This window comes from Octodon degus, unplaced genomic scaffold (assembly GCF_000260255.1).
Source record: "Octodon degus isolate 3935 unplaced genomic scaffold, OctDeg1.0 scaffold00011, whole genome shotgun sequence".
Lineage (NCBI taxonomy): Eukaryota > Metazoa > Chordata > Mammalia > Rodentia > Octodontidae > Octodon > Octodon degus.
The window spans coordinates 15,352,894-15,371,196 of record NW_004524587.1 but is presented as its reverse complement, the minus strand read 5'-3'; the positions used below and the strand labels follow the sequence as shown (position 1 = coordinate 15,371,196).

Genomic DNA, 18,303 nt, shown 5'->3' with positions numbered 1-18,303 from the left:
ATGGAAAGTTACAGCATTTAGAATGGTGCATACAGAACAAGATGGCGGCGCATATGTCAGGTTATAACAGTTAATAAAGTTACAGTGGAAGCATACAGAGTTACAAAACTTGAATCAATTTCACAGGTTATAACAGTTTCCATCTTCAGGAAGATCCAAGGCCCTCAGTAACCTTAAGCCCTCCCAGGAGGTCTGGGCCCCTTCTCAACTTCCCATCGGGGTCTGAAGCCTATGTCTTGGTGACCAGGGACTTAAGGGAAGAGTCATGTGTGAGCAGGAAATAAGGGGAAGCTGAGACAGAGTGGCTGGGAGAAAATCTGGATTCAGGGTCTGGTTTTGACCACTGGACTGACTGTTCTCATTGTCATCAGGTGTCTACAAAATATTGATAAGATGAATGTATTAGCAGTGCATGTCTTGAATCTGACCATGCCTCCCATCCCCATGTCTGAGGACTGCCTGTACCTCAATATCTACACACCTGCTCAAGCCCAAGAGGGCTCTAACCTACCTGTGAGTAATGGAGTGTGGTCAGTCAGGAGTGGGAGGGCATTTATTCGGAAGATTATTAGAAAGATCAAGATCCACCTGGCCTGTGATGCAGTGTAAACCCTGATGAGAAGCCCTGCACTATTAGATTCCTGAAGATCTTCTCACCATGTTGGGCAGCTAGCCCCTGGGCATGGAAACACAGAGGCCTCATTGTCCCAAGGTCAGAGGCCACGGATAGCAAGTGGGCCCAGGATTCAGTCAACTAACCTGTGTTCAGAAAACACATTTTTATACCCAAGAGCTTCATTCTGTGGCTGCCAAAGACCCAAACCATTAGTTATCTGTTGTGTGAATAAGAAGGAGAGACCCTTGATTAATATTCATGTGCGATATCAGGGAGCACCCCTTTTCTTTCCACCCCTCCTAGAGGGATTCTGGGAGTAATGAGTGAGGCTTTGAAATATGGAGTTGATTCCAAATGACAGGCCTTGTCTTCCTGATCCAACTTAAGTTTCTCGCTCATGGCCCAGATCATGGCACCTGTTGGGGTTCTTCTGACTAGGTTGGTAGCTGCACAAGTAAAAGCAGTAGAGAGTCTAGGAGTCACCCCAGCAGGGTTTGAGCTGGGTGAGACCCACATGATATCTCTCTTGATATCTACAGGTGATGGTATGGATCCATGGTGGTGCCCTAGTTATAGGCATGGCTTCCTCATATGATGGATCCATTCTGGCAGCCTCTGAGAACATAGTAGTGGTCACTATCCAGTATCGCTTGGGTGTCCTGGGCTTCTTCAGGTGAGTCTTGGGTTGGGGTGGGAAATGGGGATTGAGCAAAACCAGAGCAGGACTGTGAACACTGTTCTTGCTACTTCTCAGCACTGGAGACCAGCATGCCACTGGAAATTGGGGCTACCTGGACCAAGTGGCCGCCCTACACTGGGTGCAACAGAATATCTTCTACTTTGGAGGCAACCGTGACCGTGTCACCATTTTTGGCCAGTCTGCAGGTGGCACAAGTGTGTCTTCACATATTTTGTCCCCCATGTCCCAAGGACTCTTCCATGGGGCCATCATGGAGAGTGGTGTGGCTGTGGTGCCTGGCCTTATCTCCAGCTCATCTGAGTTTGTCTCTACAGTGAGTGCTCTTAACCACCCCAGCCCAGACTCCTCTCTCTCCCCTTACCTCTGAAACTCTGGTACTCTAGCTGTTCAATGGGAACAACAAGAACAGTTAAGGTATCTTGGGACCTGACTACAAGCTTCCTGCGAATTACTGAAGGGCTCAGGGGTCAGAATCCTTGCAACTCTGCCTCACAGTAGATGATGTTCTGTGGATAGCAAAGCTTCTCCCTAGGATGCCTATGGTGGGCAGAACCACATAGCAGAAAGAATAGCTTGGCTGGATGAAACCTCTGAGCATCAGGGAACTTAAACAATTTCATACCTGCACAGATTTACACAGAGTACCCTATGAGATTAAGGGACCTTAATGGGGTCTTAGGCATACTCCTCTCCTTGCCTGGAAAGATGATCTTGTCCCTGCCTGGTCCCTTTACAGGTGGTCGCCAACCTGTCCGCCTGTGGACAGGGAGACTCAGAGGCCCTGGTGCGGTGCCTGCGGGGCAAAAGTGAAGAGGAAATGCTAGCTATTACCAAGGTCAGGTTGAAAGGTCTTGGGCAAGATGTAAGGGGGTGATAGTACATGGGGCAGGAAGGCTTGACTGGCCACTCTAGGGACATTCTGTATATCTCCACAGCAGGATGTTTCATAGTCCCAGATATTACCTGGCACATGAGACCATGCAGAGTCAGATATTGGACCTTCTAAGATGGGCATTTGGGGGATATGAGACACCCAGAGGACATCAGAAATTTTCTAGAACTTGACCTCAATAGCTGACCTTCATTCTTTCCTCAGACCTTCAAGGTCATTGCTGGTGTAGTGGATGGAAATTTCCTGCCCAGGCACCCCCAAGAGCTGCTGGCTTCTGCTGATTTTCAATCTGTCCCCAGCATCATTGGTGTCAACAATGATGAGTTTGGCTGGATCATCCCCAAGGTAAGGTCCATTCCCCAGCCCTCTATGTCTGAGCAGCTCCAAGGAGATATCAGATGTTTGTAGCTTCAAGCTCACCTACCCGACATGAGAATCTTCTCCCTGCTACCTAGGGTATGGATGCTGTTGACAGCAAAAGGAAAATGGATAGAGAGACTATGAGGGCTATAATGCAGCACACAGCAACACAGATGGTGAGGTTCCTGGTGTTCTGCCACAAGGGCTGGGCAACCCGATTGATTTCCTGCCATGAGACCACCCTCATGAATAAAGGCTGAGATATGTGTGCTCATAGGTAACGTCTTTTGCTGCATTCCCAGCTCCATTCTAGACTCCATCTCCCCACTCTGAGTCTCCTGTCTCCCTGTCCCAGAGCTATATGGCCTCACTCTCTCTGATCCCTCTGGTCTAGATGTTGCCCAGTGAGTTTGGAGACCTAGTGATGGAGGAATACGTAGGAAACAATGAAGACCCCCAGTATCTCCAAGCCCAGTTCCAAGAGATGATGGGAGATACAATCTTTGTGATCCCTGCACTCCAAGTAGCACAAATTCAGCGTGAGTACATCCATAACTGAGGCCTGATTGCGTAGGGGCCAGCTCAGCATTCTGGGTCCAACATGAGATCTCTTGTATCCATTTATGGAACCATATCTTCAACAGATCGCTGAGATAGGACCTCTTGATGTTCCCCTTTTAGGTACTTTTTAGTACCTGACTGAACAAATTGACATCTACTAATTTTACAGTTGAGAAAAATGAGCTAGTAACATTCGGTTTCTTGACTAATAACTATACAACTAGGAATGCCAAGGCTTTGGTTTAACTGAGATCTTTCCCCAAACCCCTGTGCCAGTCCAGGGTCCCTCCCCTATTGTCTAGAATCCAACCAGCATTAAACAAAGTGTCTTGTCACCAAGGAGAAGCTGAAGAGCTCCAGGTGAGAGGCTACCACATCATAGCCTGTCCACATCCCCAGGTTCCCATGGTACAGTCTACTTCTATGAGTTCCAGCATCGGCCTAACTTCCTCAAATACTCCAGGCCACCCCACGTGAAGGCTGACCATTGTGATGAGATGTTCCTTGTCTTTGGATCCTTGTTCTGGAATAACAAACGTGAGTCTTCCCTGATCTTAAAGAGATGGGATGGGGCCATAGCTAGGTCCCTGAAGGGTAACAACCCTCACTTTTCAGAGGCTCAGAGAGAGGAAAGGATTAGGTGTCCACCATACTATAATTCAAAGTTTGTTTAAGATTTAAAAATCTAAGCCCCTTCAACTCTAGCCTCTGTCATCTCCATCTGTCCCCATATTTGCAAGGAGGGGGGATCTTGAAGGAAGAAGGGTCTTCTAGGCATCCTGGTCAGTGGAATCTATGCTGTCGGGGATGTGGGTACTTGTCTTTCTCTCTGCAGTTGACCTCACTGAGGAAGAGGAGCTGCTGAGCAAGAGGATGATGAAGTATTGGGCCAACTTTGCTCGAAATGGGTGAGAGGATGGCCCCCCAACCTTCCCAGGGTGTATGAACTTATCAGGCTCTTTGTCTGTGCTAACTTCATTAGCATAATTGTGTCCTTAGTTACATGATAAAAGCTTCCAAAGGCTGGCCAGATAGCTCAGTGGACTAAAGTGCCTTATTAGGCAAAGTGTGGAGGCCAGGATTCAATCCTGGCATGCCATGCCTGCCCAGCCCCTGGCACACACTGAGACTGCAATTGAGACTGGGCACGGTGATGCACACCTATAATCCCAGTACTTGGGAGGCTGAAAACAGGAGGATCCCTACAAGTCCAATCTGCATAGTGAGACCATGTAGAACCTATAGACCCTGTAGACCCTGACCTAAAATACATTTAAAAAAAAAAAAAAAAAGTCTCCCAACTCCGGGAACAGAACCAATAAGGATATAGACAGAGGATTTATTGGTGCCAATCACTCATCCCTCTGCCAATGCCCTGGAGAGAGGGCCATTACCCTGCTCCAAATAAATGTGACCCTAGAATGAAGTCCTTGCATTTATGTATCTGGAAAGCCCCTGCTCATCATCCTGGTGCTCTGGCCAACTTGGCTATCTGGACTGACTCAAATCAGGCCTCTGAAATCCAGGCTCTGCCAGGGGTGACTGACCTCTTACCCCATATTGGGAGGGTGTTTCCACAGGAACCCCAATGGCCAGGGCCTCCCCCAATGGCCTGCACTGGACCACGAAGAGTTGTACCTGCAACTGAACCTCCAGCCTTCTGTGGGCCGTGCCCTGAAGGCCTCTAGGATGAAGTTCTGGATGGAGACCCTGCCCCAGAAGATCCAGGAGCTAAAGAGAGCTGAGAAGCACACAGAACTGTAGTTCTTTGTGTTGGGAGAGAGGGTGGTCTTGAATGAAGTTGTGGTCTGCCTGTGGTATCACATACCTACTAAGGACTCTGGGTTGACTCCACATTGACACAGCTATTCATCCTGTCTTTGTCCATCCACTTAGCCAACACTTAGAAAGATCCAATTGCATAATGCTCATTCCCTGCAGTGTGTATCCTCTTGTCAGAGACACTTGGCATATTCCAAGGAAGCTGTGGATGGGTCAGTCCCAGTGGATGCCACCTTCCTTTGTACCCACTGAGCCTGGGCCCCTCCTCCCTTCCGCAGCTCTCCTTTTCTCCACCCTGTCTTCTTCCCTTTCTAGGTCCACATCTTCTCCACTTTGAGAAAAGTGCTCCAGGAATGCTGCGCTCACTTAGATGTCAGAACCCTACATCCACCTCTCAGCAGGCCGCACACTATCAGGTCTATAAATTGCTAATAGAAAATCTGGACACCAGATACCAGTGTGTTAGTGTGTTCAGGATACTACTTTTTAAAAGCATGATCTTCTATTTGGCAGAAGTTAATTGCTCTCAGTTTTGGAAGTTGCAAAATCCAGAAAAGGTGCCAGCAGATTTGATATCTGGTGAGGGTCTGCTTTCTGGTTCTTCCAGAGTAATTTGTCTCTCTTTCCCCGTAAGACAGAAAGAACAACAGAGCTCTCTCAAGCATCTTTTATTGGTGGACACCAATCCCGTCCCTCTCCTAGTGACTTCCCTCCTTAATGCCATCACACTGGAAACTGGTATCTATATGTGAAAATCTGGGATGTAAACCTTCAGACCACCACACCCAATGGTCTCAAATCTTAGCCACTGAGGCTAAGACCTGACTGTGGTATCACATACCTACTGAAGAGTCTGGGTTGACTCCACATTCACACAGCCACTCATACTGTCTTTGTCCATCCACTTAGCCAACATTTAGGAAGAACCAGTTGCATAATGTTCATTCCCTACAGTGTGTATCCTCTTCTCAGAGACACTCTGCATACATTCACACAGACAGGATGAATGGCTATGTGAATTAAGGACTTAGCCACTGAGGCCAAGTCTAGACCTTTGGGTTCAGGAAGACTTTCACATTTTCCACCCTGGGCAACAGGAGGCAATAACTAATAAAAATGGGGATGTCTCTGAACCCAGTTCTTGCCATTGTAGATTAAGGTTTTTAATTATCATAAAACTTCATTTACCCATCTATTTGTGTCCTGGTACCATTCTGTGAGAACAGGTGTGAGCCTGGTGCCCACAGTCTGTGCCATCAGGAGTGTGGCCAGTTTCCTCAGTGCCATGTCTCCTGAGTTTACTCTTTATATCTTGTTCTGTAAGTACTCTAAGGCCTACAACTACACCATCATAGTGTATGTGTAAAGGATTTTGTCTCCAGGGTGTATTCTAGACATGGGATTGGAAAGCCAAGAAGTTCTAGGTAGGTCTCAGAGAAGAGATTCCTATCTGCTTCCCTGAAGGATTTCCACCCAGGAATGTATCCTCCTCCTGCTTTTCAGAATTCCCCTTGAAACCTCCTAAAACCCTGAACATCCCCTACTTACCCTGAGTGTCCATGAGATTCATTTTTCTTTTTACCTCATTATTGTCCCTGCACATTTTGGCATCTCCAATAAAATCCCTCTCATGGGACCAGGGAGATAGCTCAGTGGAATAAATGCTTGCCTGGTAAGCGCAAGGTCCTGAGTTTGATCTCTGCTACCACAAAAAAAAAAAAAAAAAAAAAAAAAACCCTCTTATGTAAGTTATTTTAGCTCATTGGGTAAAAATGCCAAAGTGAGCTCAACTTGCTTCTTTGTTCCCGCAGTGCATTTTCTTTCTGTCATTAAGAAGCTATTTCATTTATTCCACTGACCCTAGCATGCACTTCACTTCCTTACCTCTGACCAGCCTGTCCTCCTGGGCACTGATATCTCCAAGGAGAGCATCCCCCTTCTTTCTTCCACTATGTTTAAGCTTAACTACAGAGATTTTTAAGTCTAGACCTTTGGGTTCAGGAAGACTTTCACATTGTCCACCCTGCACACCAAGAGGCAAACCAGGAGAACTTTAAACTGGCTGACTCATTTGGCAGAGGGTATAGACCTTCCTCTTTGGCATACTGCCCCCCACACTGATAGTGCTCCACTGTGAAGGGAAAGCCTTACGGAGTCTCTGAGGCAGAGAGCCCCCTGGATGGTTTTCACACTGTAGCTACGCAGGATACTCCCCTCAGGTGGATTCCCTGTTATTTTAGACTTTTAGTAGTTGTCTTACTTTTTTAAAGCTATTCAATTAATTTGTTTACAATTAAATTCACTCATTTTCACTTCATAGTTTGGCAAGTTTGAGTAAATGTACAGGGCATCCAACAACTGACACATCAAGTATGAGGAAGTTTTTTCACCCCAAAAACATTTCCCATGCTCTTTTGTAAAGTCAGTCATTCCTTAAATCCTTCTCTATGGCAACCACCTAATTGACTTCTGTTACTGTCATTTGCCTTTGTTTAAATATCACATAGTTTGCCTTGCTTAATTATCACTGTAATTGTGACTATGATTTTGCTTAATGTTTCTCAGTGTCAAGTTGTATTTGTTTCCTTTTATTGTGGAGCAGCATTCCATGTATTGATATATCAATCATGTCTTTCCCACAATTCTAGGAATTAAATCCATAAATTCAAGTGTTGGAGAGAATATGGGTCTTAAATTTGATTCTATTTGAACATGTAGTGAGATCTCATTGCAGTTGCTTACCTGGCCTCTTCACCTCTGCTTCATCTTCCTCTTCTCACTATTCCCCTCACTCTGTCTCTTTGTTTCTGTTCTTGTCTCCTTTTATCTTTGTCATTCTCTCTCTTTCGCTCTCTCAACCTCCATCTATATGAATATATATACACATAAAATATATGTGTATAACCACTTATATCCCCACCCCAATGGGTAAGCTACTGAGATTTTTATTTCATTCATTCCATATTTTACCATTACCTTGGTCAACAAAAGTTCTGGGTCTCCCAACAATGGTGCAGCAGTGACAGAGCATATAGAAACCCCCATTCACCCCAGCAGTGGTGGGCAGCAGCCAGAATTAGGAAGAAGCTGTGTACCATGAACCTGAACTGGGAGGAGCTGGAGATCTCAGCACCAACACCCTAGAAATTGATCAGGTCAGAAGAATTCAAGGAAGAGAGCAACTGCATCTGCCCAGACAGGGGCTGGGAACATGACTTGGGCCACAGTGCCTTGGATGACAGACACTGAGTCAACAACAGGCCTTGCTGATTGGACGAGGGTGAAGGAGGGAGCAGTCTTATTTCACCTACCACTCAGACAGAGATGAAAGCTCATTGCTCCTTCCATGGCCCTGAGAAGGGACTCAGACAGTTCTGAGCTGTGAGACACTGTGGGGCACTGGAAGGCAGAGGCCAAGGCCATGAGGGAGGGAGTAAGGTCATCTGAGGCGAGCATGACACCCATTCCTCTGGGTGGTCAGGCTGGATGGGTACCCCCAGACCCAGGTTGCTACCCTCTCCACTGCTGCAGGCTCAGGACACCTTAGAATCTGCTCTCAACCTCAATCCCTTCACTGAGAACTGCAGGCCCAGGAGTTGGCTGTCAGTTCCCCAGCACCAGGCAAACACACCATCAATTCAGATTTCTCCAGTTAATAATTGACTATGAACTTAATCTTGATCATGGGTTGAAGGGGCAACCTCAGAAATGTCACAGTCATTCAAATGTTCCAAGAAAAGGAACAAAGGACAAAATATATTTTTAATTACAAATAAGCCAGGGCCAAGGGTGACTAGGGAGAGGCAAGCATGGGACTTCACACAGGAACTAAAGAGATTAAGAAACTCTTAAAGGGGCCCCAGGGAAATGTATGTTCTGAAAAAGAGCCTTCAGGATGAACAGCGCAGTCACACTTTCCTGCCTGGGTCAAGCTATTCCCGCCACTTTCCTCAAAATCACCTTTGCTCCCCATCTGTGGGGGCCTTCACCCTATACCTTTTCAGAGAAGCACTCCTGGCTTTTCCAATTACAGCTTTCTGCTCCCTCCTCTCTACCCTAACACCACCCTTGGGTCTGGATTGCAAAGACAATGGATACAGTGGCTCTATGTTTAAAGGAAGGTTCCAGTACCATGGTGGGGCTGTAGTAGGCACATAGCTCTTTAGGAGAAGAGGAAAATGGCAAGGTAATGGGAGACATGGCCATGCCCACAACTCCTGGCCCATGAATCCTTTGACTCTTTAGTTCCATTCTCCTATCAGATTCACCTTTCCCAATGCCACCAGACCTTGACCATTAGGTCAGGGCAATTGAGAGAGATTGGCAGGAAAGAAAGTAGAGAGAGCAATAGAAGAGGATGTTTGTGGTGGTATAAACAAATGCAAAAACAGAAGAGAAAGTGGGTCATGGATAGTTGTATGGTATCCTATGTATGTATGTATGTAGGTAAGTAGGTAGGTAGGTATTTACTTATTTTTTTTTTTTTGATACAGGGTCTTACTGTGTAGTTTAGACTGGGCCTGAACTCACTATGTACCCTGGATTGACCTTGAATTTGTACTAACCTTGAATTTTCAGGACACCCTAGCCTCTTAAGTGCTAGAATTATAAATTTGCATCACCACATCTAGCTTTGGGGTGGTTTTAGGTGGAAGGTATTTACAGCTGAGGGGAGGCATACAAAAACTGATAGTGCACAAGAAACAGCCCCAAGGAAATAGAGAGGGACCTGGATCTGGTGGTGTTGACCTGGGATTCATTGTCTTAAACACAGGTCTCAGATTTGGGACTGAGATGAGACAAATGGGATGATTGTTATGGTTTATGCCTATAATTCAAGCATTCCGGGAGGCTGAGGCAGGAGGATCACAAATTCACACCCATTCTGGGAAGCTTAGTGACTCTCTACTCAAAATAAAAAAATTAAGGGCTAAGAATATAGTTCAGTGTTGGAGTGCTTGCCTAGAATTCACAGGGCCCTGGGTTCAATGATCAGTGCTGAAAAAACGAGAGAGAAAGAAAGGAAAGAAGGAAGAAAGAAAAAGAAAGGTGGAAGAGAGAAGTATAAAAGAGAGGGAGGGATGGAAGGAGGGAGGATTTGGGATGCAATTCAGTGTGAAGGCTCTGTGTTCAATCCCCAGGAACTCCTTGCAGTTTATCTGTTCAGCATAATAGGAAAGACGCCCCACAGGCATCTCAGCCTCCTCATGTGTGGCCCTCCTCTTACTGACTCAAAGGCCTAAAAGTGCTCCTCTTTTCAATAACTGGCTCAGATTGCTTTCTAAGCTCCTTGGATAGGGCCACCCTCAGATTTTAACTTCTGATAATGTTACCAATCAGCTGAGGGTTATTTTGCTTCATTCAGATGGCAAATCATAAATCCGCAAAGTAAAAATCTGATAGCGGCTTCGATACCATTGGATGGCACCTAGTAATGCTAGATGAGACTTTGACAGGTGCTGGTCTCTGTGGCTGATCTTCATTAGCTGTTGGTCTCTGGTTCTCCTCAGGGCTGACAGCCCCTTGTGTTTATTGCCCTTTCTTTGAAATGGTTCATCTGTCCACACTATTCAGGATAAGAATCCTACTAGGTTCTTCAGGGCCCAGATTCCCAAGAAATAAAACGCGAGCAGATTTACAGGACCAGATGGAGTCTTTAACAGGACTACAGGAGGGTGAGTACACCAGAGGGAGCCTAGAAAAACAGCTAAAGAGGTGTGAGGCAGATACCTCTTATATAGCAGCTACAGGTCTGTGATTGGTCCAGGTCAAGGCCTTCCATTAGTTCAAGTGGGTGGGGCTGCAGGACAGCAGCCTCATGGGAGATTCAGCCAGAGAGTGGGGCGACGTCAGCTCTTTGACAGCTATCAGTCTCTGAGGACCAATGACCAGGCTGAAACCAGAAAATCTTCTGGAGGGCTAGCTGTGTTCATTGTAGCTTATTGAGATTTGAGAAGTTTGAGGTTGTTAATGCTGGCCCTGAAGGTTTTCTTTTCGGTCTTGCTTTGAAGCAATTACTCCTTTCGACTTACCTATTCCTCCCTTTTGGAATAGCAATGTTACCCTCTCCTTGTCCTGCCATTGTATCTTATAAATGTAGGCTTAATTTTTATTGTTATGACTTTATTTTTTTTTAATTTCTGTCTGTGATATTATTATTTTATAGGGACTTCAAGTGGAACGCCTTTACCTCAAGTTTTAGAGGAGACTTCAGGCTTGAACTTTCGAATGATATGAGAATAAGTTAAGACTGTGGGACTATTGAAGACGAAAATTCTTCTTGCATTGTGAGAGTCTGAACCTGGGACCAGGAGTAGAATAGTGTGGTTTGAGTATTGTTTGTCCCCACAAAGTTTCATATGTTAAAATCTTGGTCCTATTAGTACAAATTCTTCTCATTGAATTTTAAAAAAAGTAACTATATATCTATCGTAACTATTTTGTATATGCAGATACAAAATGGTCCTTCATTTGTATCCCCTTTTTTTTTGTTTAGTTTTGTCACAGATGTTTGGACAGGATATCACATCTGCATCTTGTACTATGAATAACCACTAAGAAGACAACAATATGTAATGTATTATTGAAACTGTCCTACTAAGCAGTTTTGAAACTGTCTCATTGCTATTTGTTTCTCAATAAAATTAATAAAAAAAAATCTTTGTCCTTCGGGTGGCAATGGGAGGTGGTGAAACTTTAAAAGGTGGAGCTAGTAGGAGGTCCTTAGGTCATTAAAGGTGTGTCCTTGGAAAGGCTTGTGCCTGCCACTTTCAAGTTCCTCGTCTCTGAAATATGATCTTTGCCTCCTGCATGCATTTCTACTACCCACTTCCAGAGCTGAGTTGATCCTGGTGTCAGGCCTTTGAATCTCCAAAATGGTAAGCTAAAGAAATCCTTTTTCTTTATGAAGTTAGCCTGCCTCCAAACAAGGTGCTCATTTCAACTTCTGCAGCTTCTATCCACAGTCAGCAGTGAGGAGCAGAGGACAGTGGTCAAAGCTGGGTCTGGTGTCCTGGTCTGGGTAGCCTGTCTGCTCTTGGCATTTCCTTCCACAGCCCCTGGTAAGACACACATATTCTGTCCACAAGAATGGGAGCTGCTGGGTCAGTTAGAGGATTGAGTGGGCAGAGGTTAGAGAAATAGGGACAGGGAAGGGTAAGCAGCTTGCCCATGGTAGAGGGTCAGTTTGGAGGAATAACAAGGATTGCACATCCTTTCTGGGCCAGGGCTCTGCCTTTGCTGTCTGTGTAATTTCCAGAGCAGTTCTGCTCAGGGACATAATTGTCCTTATTTTTTAGGAAGACCCAGGATTTACATCAATCGGGTATGACAAGATAAGCAGATATACAAAGGATAGCTACAATGAAAGAAGTATACTCAGTACCCTGGAAACCAGAGGCACCTCACTCCATAAGGACACAGAGGAAGTGGCAGTGGGAACAAGGGGGAAATGTGGGCAGGAGTGTTTATTATTGTTTCCACGGGCAGGAATAGGGGAAGCAGACTAATCAGATTTAGGATTGACTGATATGAATAATATCAATGGGATTTGGAGGATGAGGACTGTTCCTAGTCACCTGGTTAAAGGCCCTAGCGTGATCAAGGCTAGTAGATAGTAGCCAGGCCTGCAAGTTGGGCTGGAATGTAGCCCTAGCTCATCTCACAAGCAAATGCCTTGTTTTGGCTATCCCTGGGAGAATCTGCCAGGCTCTAGATATCGACCAATCAGAATGCAGAGTAAAGATATGATTATTATACATTATGTAGGAGAGATATCATCTGAGGTTCAAGTGAAAAGTACTTGGCCCAAACCCCTAGGACCCACAGCAGATCTGGTTTGGGTGAAGGGGCTGTGGGTGATGTCAATGCAGGGACAAGAAAGTCAGAGGAGTCACAGGGCCCAGCTCAGAGGCCTTCTGGGGAGGTTAGCAAGATTCTGTTGTCAAAGATGCTCAAAACACAGGCTGGCAGAATAGGCGCTCAGAGAGCAAATGTTTCCTTCATTCCAAGAGTTCACTCATAGAGGCTGAAAACTTGCCCTATGGGGGAAAAAAAGAAAGAAAGAAAGAAAAGAAAGTAAGAAAAGAAAACTCACCCTATGGTCCTCTGTCCTGCCCTCAGAGCCACAAACTTCTCAGCCTGAAGTGGACACCCCTCTGGGTTATGTGCAAGGCCGGCAGGTGGGCGTGAAAGGCACAGACCGCCTTGTGAATGTCTTCCTGGGCATCCCATTTGCACAGCCACCACTGGGGCCTCTCAGGTTCTCTGCCCCACTGCCAGCACAGCCCTGGGAAGGTGTACGGTATGCCAGCACTGATCCCCCGATGTGAGTAGCCTGAATGGAGGTGGGAAAGCAAACAGGTTGGGGGTCAGGGGGTCTAGCTGCCAATGTGGGTGGGGCTGACCAGCTATCCCTTGGTTCCTTCTTGACTGCAGGTGCATGCAAGACATAGAGAGAATGAACAATAGCAGATTCTCAGTCAATGGAAAACATAAAATCTTCTCTATTTCTGAGGACTGCCTGGTCCTCAACATTTACAGCCCAGCTGAGGCTACTGAAAAGGCCAGAAAGCCGGTATACAGCCCAGAGAGACCCATTCACCTATTCAGCTCCACCTTGCCCATCTCTTCCTCCCAGTCCCAGTTCTCCAAACCACTCCACGGGTCCTGAAAATGCCCTAGGCTGGTAGATGGGCAGCTGGGGTCCTGGGAACTAGGGATCACTGTCTCATGGCCATCTCTGCAGGTCATGGTGTGGATCCATGGAGGCTCACTGATGGTAGGCTCTGCTACCTCCCAGGATGGATCAGCCCTGGCTGCCTATGAAGATGTGGTAGTGGTCACAGTTCAGTACCGCCTTGGGATCCTTGGCTTCTTCAGGTGACACAGTTAGCCTGGAAGAACACTGACTTCCAACAACAACAAAAAATAACCTACAGTGAAGGTCCAGAGACTGAATGGAAGGCCTGCACCACTGCTATCTTGAATAGAAGCTGATGCAGTCTAAGCATAGTAGGGTACACCTGTAATCCTAGCACTTTGGGAGGTTAAGACAGAAGGATTACAAAGTCAGGCTCATTCTGAGCATTTTAATGAATTGGCAACACTTTGCCTTGAACTAAAAAAAGAAAGAAAGCATTGGGTATTTAGCCCAATGTGAAGGCTGTGGGTTCAATCCCCAGTATTGCAAAATAAAAAGAATTTTGCCCCTAAAGTTTATCTTGGGGGAGGGGCCCAAATAAAGCCAGAATTATATACTGGTCCCTTAGTCAATGGATATTGTCCTCTGGGAGAGAGCCCATGTTCCAATAGGGAAGGGGGCAAAAAGCAACAAGCTTTGGCAACCAACTTAGAGTCCACTTGAGCTGGCTGTCCTGCTAGGCCTGCCCTTTCCACAGACTGGGCATGTAGACAAGAAGCATGACTCAGACCCAGGCCAGACTTTGAGAGTAGAAAAGAGTCAACTTTTTCACAACTGATTCAAAGTGAACCTACCAAACCCAAGGAATCAACTTAAACTAACCACTACCTCACCCTACCCCTAGCACTGGGGACAAACATACACCTGGAAACCAAGGCTTCCTAGATGTGGTAGCTGCTCTACGGTGGGTGCAGAAGAACATCACTCCCTTTGGGGGTGATCCCAACTGTGTCACTATCTTTGGTGGATCTTCAGGTGCCAGTATCGTCTCTGCCCTGGTGAGTTGCCACAAGCAGCTAGCAATTGTGTCTGGGACCCCAGACCTCTCCTGTGCCTTCTGCTGACAATGGAATGTCCTCTCTGATGCACACAGGTCCTATCTCCGATGGCCACAGGACTGTTCCACAGAGCCATAGCACAGAGTGGGGTCATCTCTTCCCCGTTTCTAACTGCATCTGACTCATGGCCCAAAGTTCAGGTCTACATTTCCTTCATTCTTATTTCATGTGTTCCCCACATCCCAACAGGTGCTGACCCACAGGTCTCAGAGTCAGGAATGGTCACCCATAGAAAGGTCCTTGCTTCAGAGAGGGGCCCGCTATGATAAAGAAAACACATCTCCTGTGGAAGCTCAGAGTAAACAACAATGTGTTCCTGGGCATGGGCAATCATGATTCACTTCCCCTTTTTCCATCATTACTCCACTTGTAGGAAGTCACCCCTGAGCATTGTCTCTGGCCAGTTCCCCAGGCTAGGGTCTTAGAGAGCACACCTCTCCCCAAGAATGCTTGGGGAGTCCCTATATTCCCATCCCCTGCTGCCTAAGACCTCCATTCAGCCTCCAGATCCCACCTTCAGTCCTCACTGAGGGCCTTTTGAGAAGTCGTCAGAGGATGCCACAGAGGTTTTTCCCAAATAAGCATTGCACCTGTTCAGGTGCAGTGGTCCTGGGAGCAGGAAGGAACTCAAGGGCTATGCCAGGAATCTCTATTGGATCAGAAGGCAGGAAGAAACAGGGCAGCAACATGTCTGAGCTACCTGGAGTGGAGAATGGGCTGGAGAGAGCAATCTTGGAAGTGGAGAGGCCATATAGACAGTCAAAGCAGAGTCCAGGCAAGAGACAGTGATGGCATGGGGTTGCCATGGGCTTGAGAGAGAGACTGATGGAAGGTTGCATCAGTGACCTCACCCCGGTCCACCCCCCTCCCAGCTGCAGTGGAGGAGCAGACTGGGCACTGTAACCACTAGGTACAAGAGGACTTGAGAGCCTCAGCAGGGCGCATTGCCTCTTATCTGCATATGAGCAGCAGTCTCTGCACCCATTGCTTCACTGTGGCTGAGAGAGACTGTCTCCACTATGAACTCAAGGTCCTTTCCTGGATAGCCTGAAGCTCATTTGCTCCTCCAACCTCACTTCCCAACAACCTCCTGGCCCTACTCCAGCCTCAGCATTCCCACCATTCCCTATCAGAGCATGCCCCCACTGATGCCCTCCCTGTCCAACCCCTTTTTCCATCATTACTCCACAAACGATGATTACACAGAAAAGGACACAGTTCTCAGAGGGGAAATGTGCTCCCACGCTGTCTTCAACACAGCCATGAATGGTAGCATGTGCAGACAATCCCAGCACTTGGGAAACTGAGGCAGGAGGATTGCTACCAGTTGAAGCATGTCTGGGCTCCACAGTAAGTTGAAGACCAGAGTGAACTACACAGTGAAAACCGAGAGAGAGAGAGAGAGAGAGAGAGAGAGAGAGAGAGAGAGAGAGAGAGAGAGAGAGAGTTCTTAGAGGCTAGTCACAGTTCACAGTTTTGGTGTCATTGAGATACACAGAGGGTAAGGAAGGGCTTCCATAGGTGATGGCAGATCTTTGACCAGGCTTATCTATACTTATGACACCACAGCTCAGTCTTACGGATGCACTCCTTTCCATGGGAAGGAAGACAGAGGGGGCTGAGAAGAGATAAAACATTTTCCTGTCTCCAGAGCCTTGCGGACTCATTGGCCTGCAGCTACAACTCCCCATCTGAAGTGGTGCAGTGCCTTCAGCAGAAAGAAGCACAGGAGCTGATCCTTAGCAAAGAATCGGTATGCCACCTTTTGGGGATGGTGACAGGCAGAACCCAGAAGGGCTCCTGTCCAGCTCCTGCAGGGACAGATAGGAAGTCACCTGTCCTGAATGGGGCTTAAGGCAGCCACCCACAACAGGAAGGGGCTGAGGGCTGCCCCTTGCCCTAAGTGTTGGTCCTGTCTTCTGGACCCTGGATCTGCTTGGAAGCAGTGTTTGTTCAGGTCTCCTGACTCCCTCTGGGCCTCCAACTCCAGTCATTTCCATATCCTCATTTTCCCTGAAGGTTCAGCCACTCAGACACATAGCTAAGTCACTCCTGGAACCTTATCCCTTGAGGCTTGGACCTGACAGGGGCTTTGAGGTGGGGATATGGGATCCTGCTTTGCTTTCTCCTGCAGAAAATGGTAATCCCTTCCTACACCATCGATGGCTCTTTCTTCCCCAAAAGCCCTGAGGAGCTCCTGAAGGAGAGGAAGTTCCACCCTGTGCCCTTCCTCGTGGGTGTCAATAATCACGAGTTTGGATGGCTCATCCCCAAGGTGAGTGTCTCCCAGCACTGATGCCCTCCAAAGTTCTGACCGTCACCACCACAGTTCTGTATGCTGAGCACTCTTGTTATTCCCATTTGGTAGGTGAGAAACTTGAGGCCCACAGAGGTCTGAGAGTCTCCCAGCGAGAGGTCATCCAACTTCATTTTCTTTCTTTCTTTTTTCCCCCAACTTCATTTTCTTTTTTTTTTATTATTTTTAATTTTTTTTATTTATTTGTGTGTGTGTGTGTGTGTGTGTGTGTGTGTGTGCATGTGTGTGGCCAGCTCAGCCCACCAGGGGGCGCGGCTGGCTGGCATGTGGTGCTGGGGGATTGAACCGCGGTCCCTGTGCTTTGCTAAGCTTGTTCTAAGTAGGTGCTTTAGACCACTGAGCCATCTCACCAGCCCCCCCAACTTCATTTTCACAAAGCAAATCTTCCCTTTCCAGGGGCCACATTTTGCGCAAAGAGGTCTTCTTTTGCATATTTTGGCTTGTGTCTGGTTTACACATTAGTCTTTGTGAGACTGGTTAGGGTGATTCTGTGCTTGGCTGACTACCTGAGACTCATAGTTCAGACCGCATCAAGTCACTGAGGACCTCACTTCCTGTCCATTTCAGTGGTCCAGAATTCCCCCCAATAGTCCCTGTATCACTCTTTCCTCCTAGACATCTTGCATCATTCTCATTTGTCTACTCATGTTAATAGCAATCATTTTTTAAAATATTTTCAGTGCTGGGAATGGAATGCAGGGCCTCATGCATGCTAGGCAAGTACTCTATCATTAATCTATAACCCCATCCAGCAATTACTTTTAATACCTGCAAACCCCACACAAAAGCTTCACTTTGGCTTTTGACCAGCTTTCAAGTTTTTCCACTGCAGCTAATAATGCAAGGAATATCTTCATGTCTACAGTCTTTGTTCCCTGCCTTATTCCTTTGGAATCAATTTCCAGGCAAGGCATTTGCATATAATAGGAGGGGTTCATGCAGTCTTGACTTTCAAGGATAAAGCTTTATAATTGCTATACTAATGTCCCACTCTCTGACAACAGCTTTACCCTCCACCCCCAGAGTCAACTTAGAGTTCTAAGCATAACATTGACAGAGCGCCAATGCAGCTGGCTGCCAAGGCCTGCAAAGATCTGCTAGCAAGAATGCTTCTCAGAAACCTGTGGACCCAAGAGTTGCTCAATGCCTCATTAGTGCAAGGGTTTCCTCACTCTCCTTGGTGTCCATGTGAGCACAAGTGAGTAGTTTTCAGCCAGATCAATATTAACTAAACATCCATAGTCAAAGTGTAAGCAAAGGAAAAACAAAGAGAGAGAGAGAGAGAGAGAGAGAGAGAGAGAGAGAGAGAGAGAGAG

At 46.7% G+C, this 18,303-nt stretch overlaps 2 protein-coding genes across 5 annotated transcripts in view; both read left to right on the top strand.

Annotated features, from left to right (window-relative positions):
• The window catches only part of LOC101581730 (cocaine esterase-like), a 321,818-nt gene extending 315,530 nt beyond the window's left edge, over positions 1-6,288 (top strand). For 2 of the 3 annotated variants that reach the window (XM_023709252.1, XM_023709253.1), the window contains exons 3-12: positions 372-513; positions 1,156-1,289; positions 1,371-1,629; positions 2,053-2,151; positions 2,413-2,553; positions 2,664-2,744; positions 2,963-3,107; positions 3,529-3,666; positions 3,965-4,037; positions 4,710-6,286. In XM_023709252.1, the coding sequence (XP_023565020.1) occupies positions 372-513; positions 1,156-1,289; positions 1,371-1,629; positions 2,053-2,151; positions 2,413-2,553; positions 2,664-2,744; positions 2,963-3,107; positions 3,529-3,666; positions 3,965-4,037; positions 4,710-4,893 (1,396 nt within the window). In that variant the 3' untranslated portion in view covers positions 4,894-6,286. Of the gene's footprint in view, positions 1-371; positions 514-1,155; positions 1,290-1,370; positions 1,630-2,052; positions 2,152-2,412; positions 2,554-2,663; positions 2,745-2,962; positions 3,108-3,528; positions 3,667-3,964; positions 4,038-4,709 lie in introns of all 3 variants that reach the window. The other variant, XM_004625897.2, reaches the window with a different exon arrangement.
• Positions 6,289-11,676: 5,388 nt separating this feature from the next.
• Positions 11,677-18,303, top strand: part of Ces3 (carboxylesterase 3) — a 14,045-nt gene continuing 7,418 nt past the window's right edge. For both annotated transcript variants that reach the window (XM_023709248.1, XM_023709249.1), the window contains exons 1-9: positions 11,677-11,789; positions 11,864-11,972; positions 13,033-13,237; positions 13,348-13,486; positions 13,658-13,791; positions 14,457-14,610; positions 14,706-14,810; positions 16,322-16,423; positions 16,805-16,945. In XM_023709248.1, the coding sequence (XP_023565016.1) occupies positions 11,787-11,789; positions 11,864-11,972; positions 13,033-13,237; positions 13,348-13,486; positions 13,658-13,791; positions 14,457-14,610; positions 14,706-14,810; positions 16,322-16,423; positions 16,805-16,945 (1,092 nt within the window). In that variant the 5' untranslated portion in view covers positions 11,677-11,786. The remainder of the gene's footprint in view (positions 11,790-11,863; positions 11,973-13,032; positions 13,238-13,347; positions 13,487-13,657; positions 13,792-14,456; positions 14,611-14,705; positions 14,811-16,321; positions 16,424-16,804; positions 16,946-18,303) is intronic.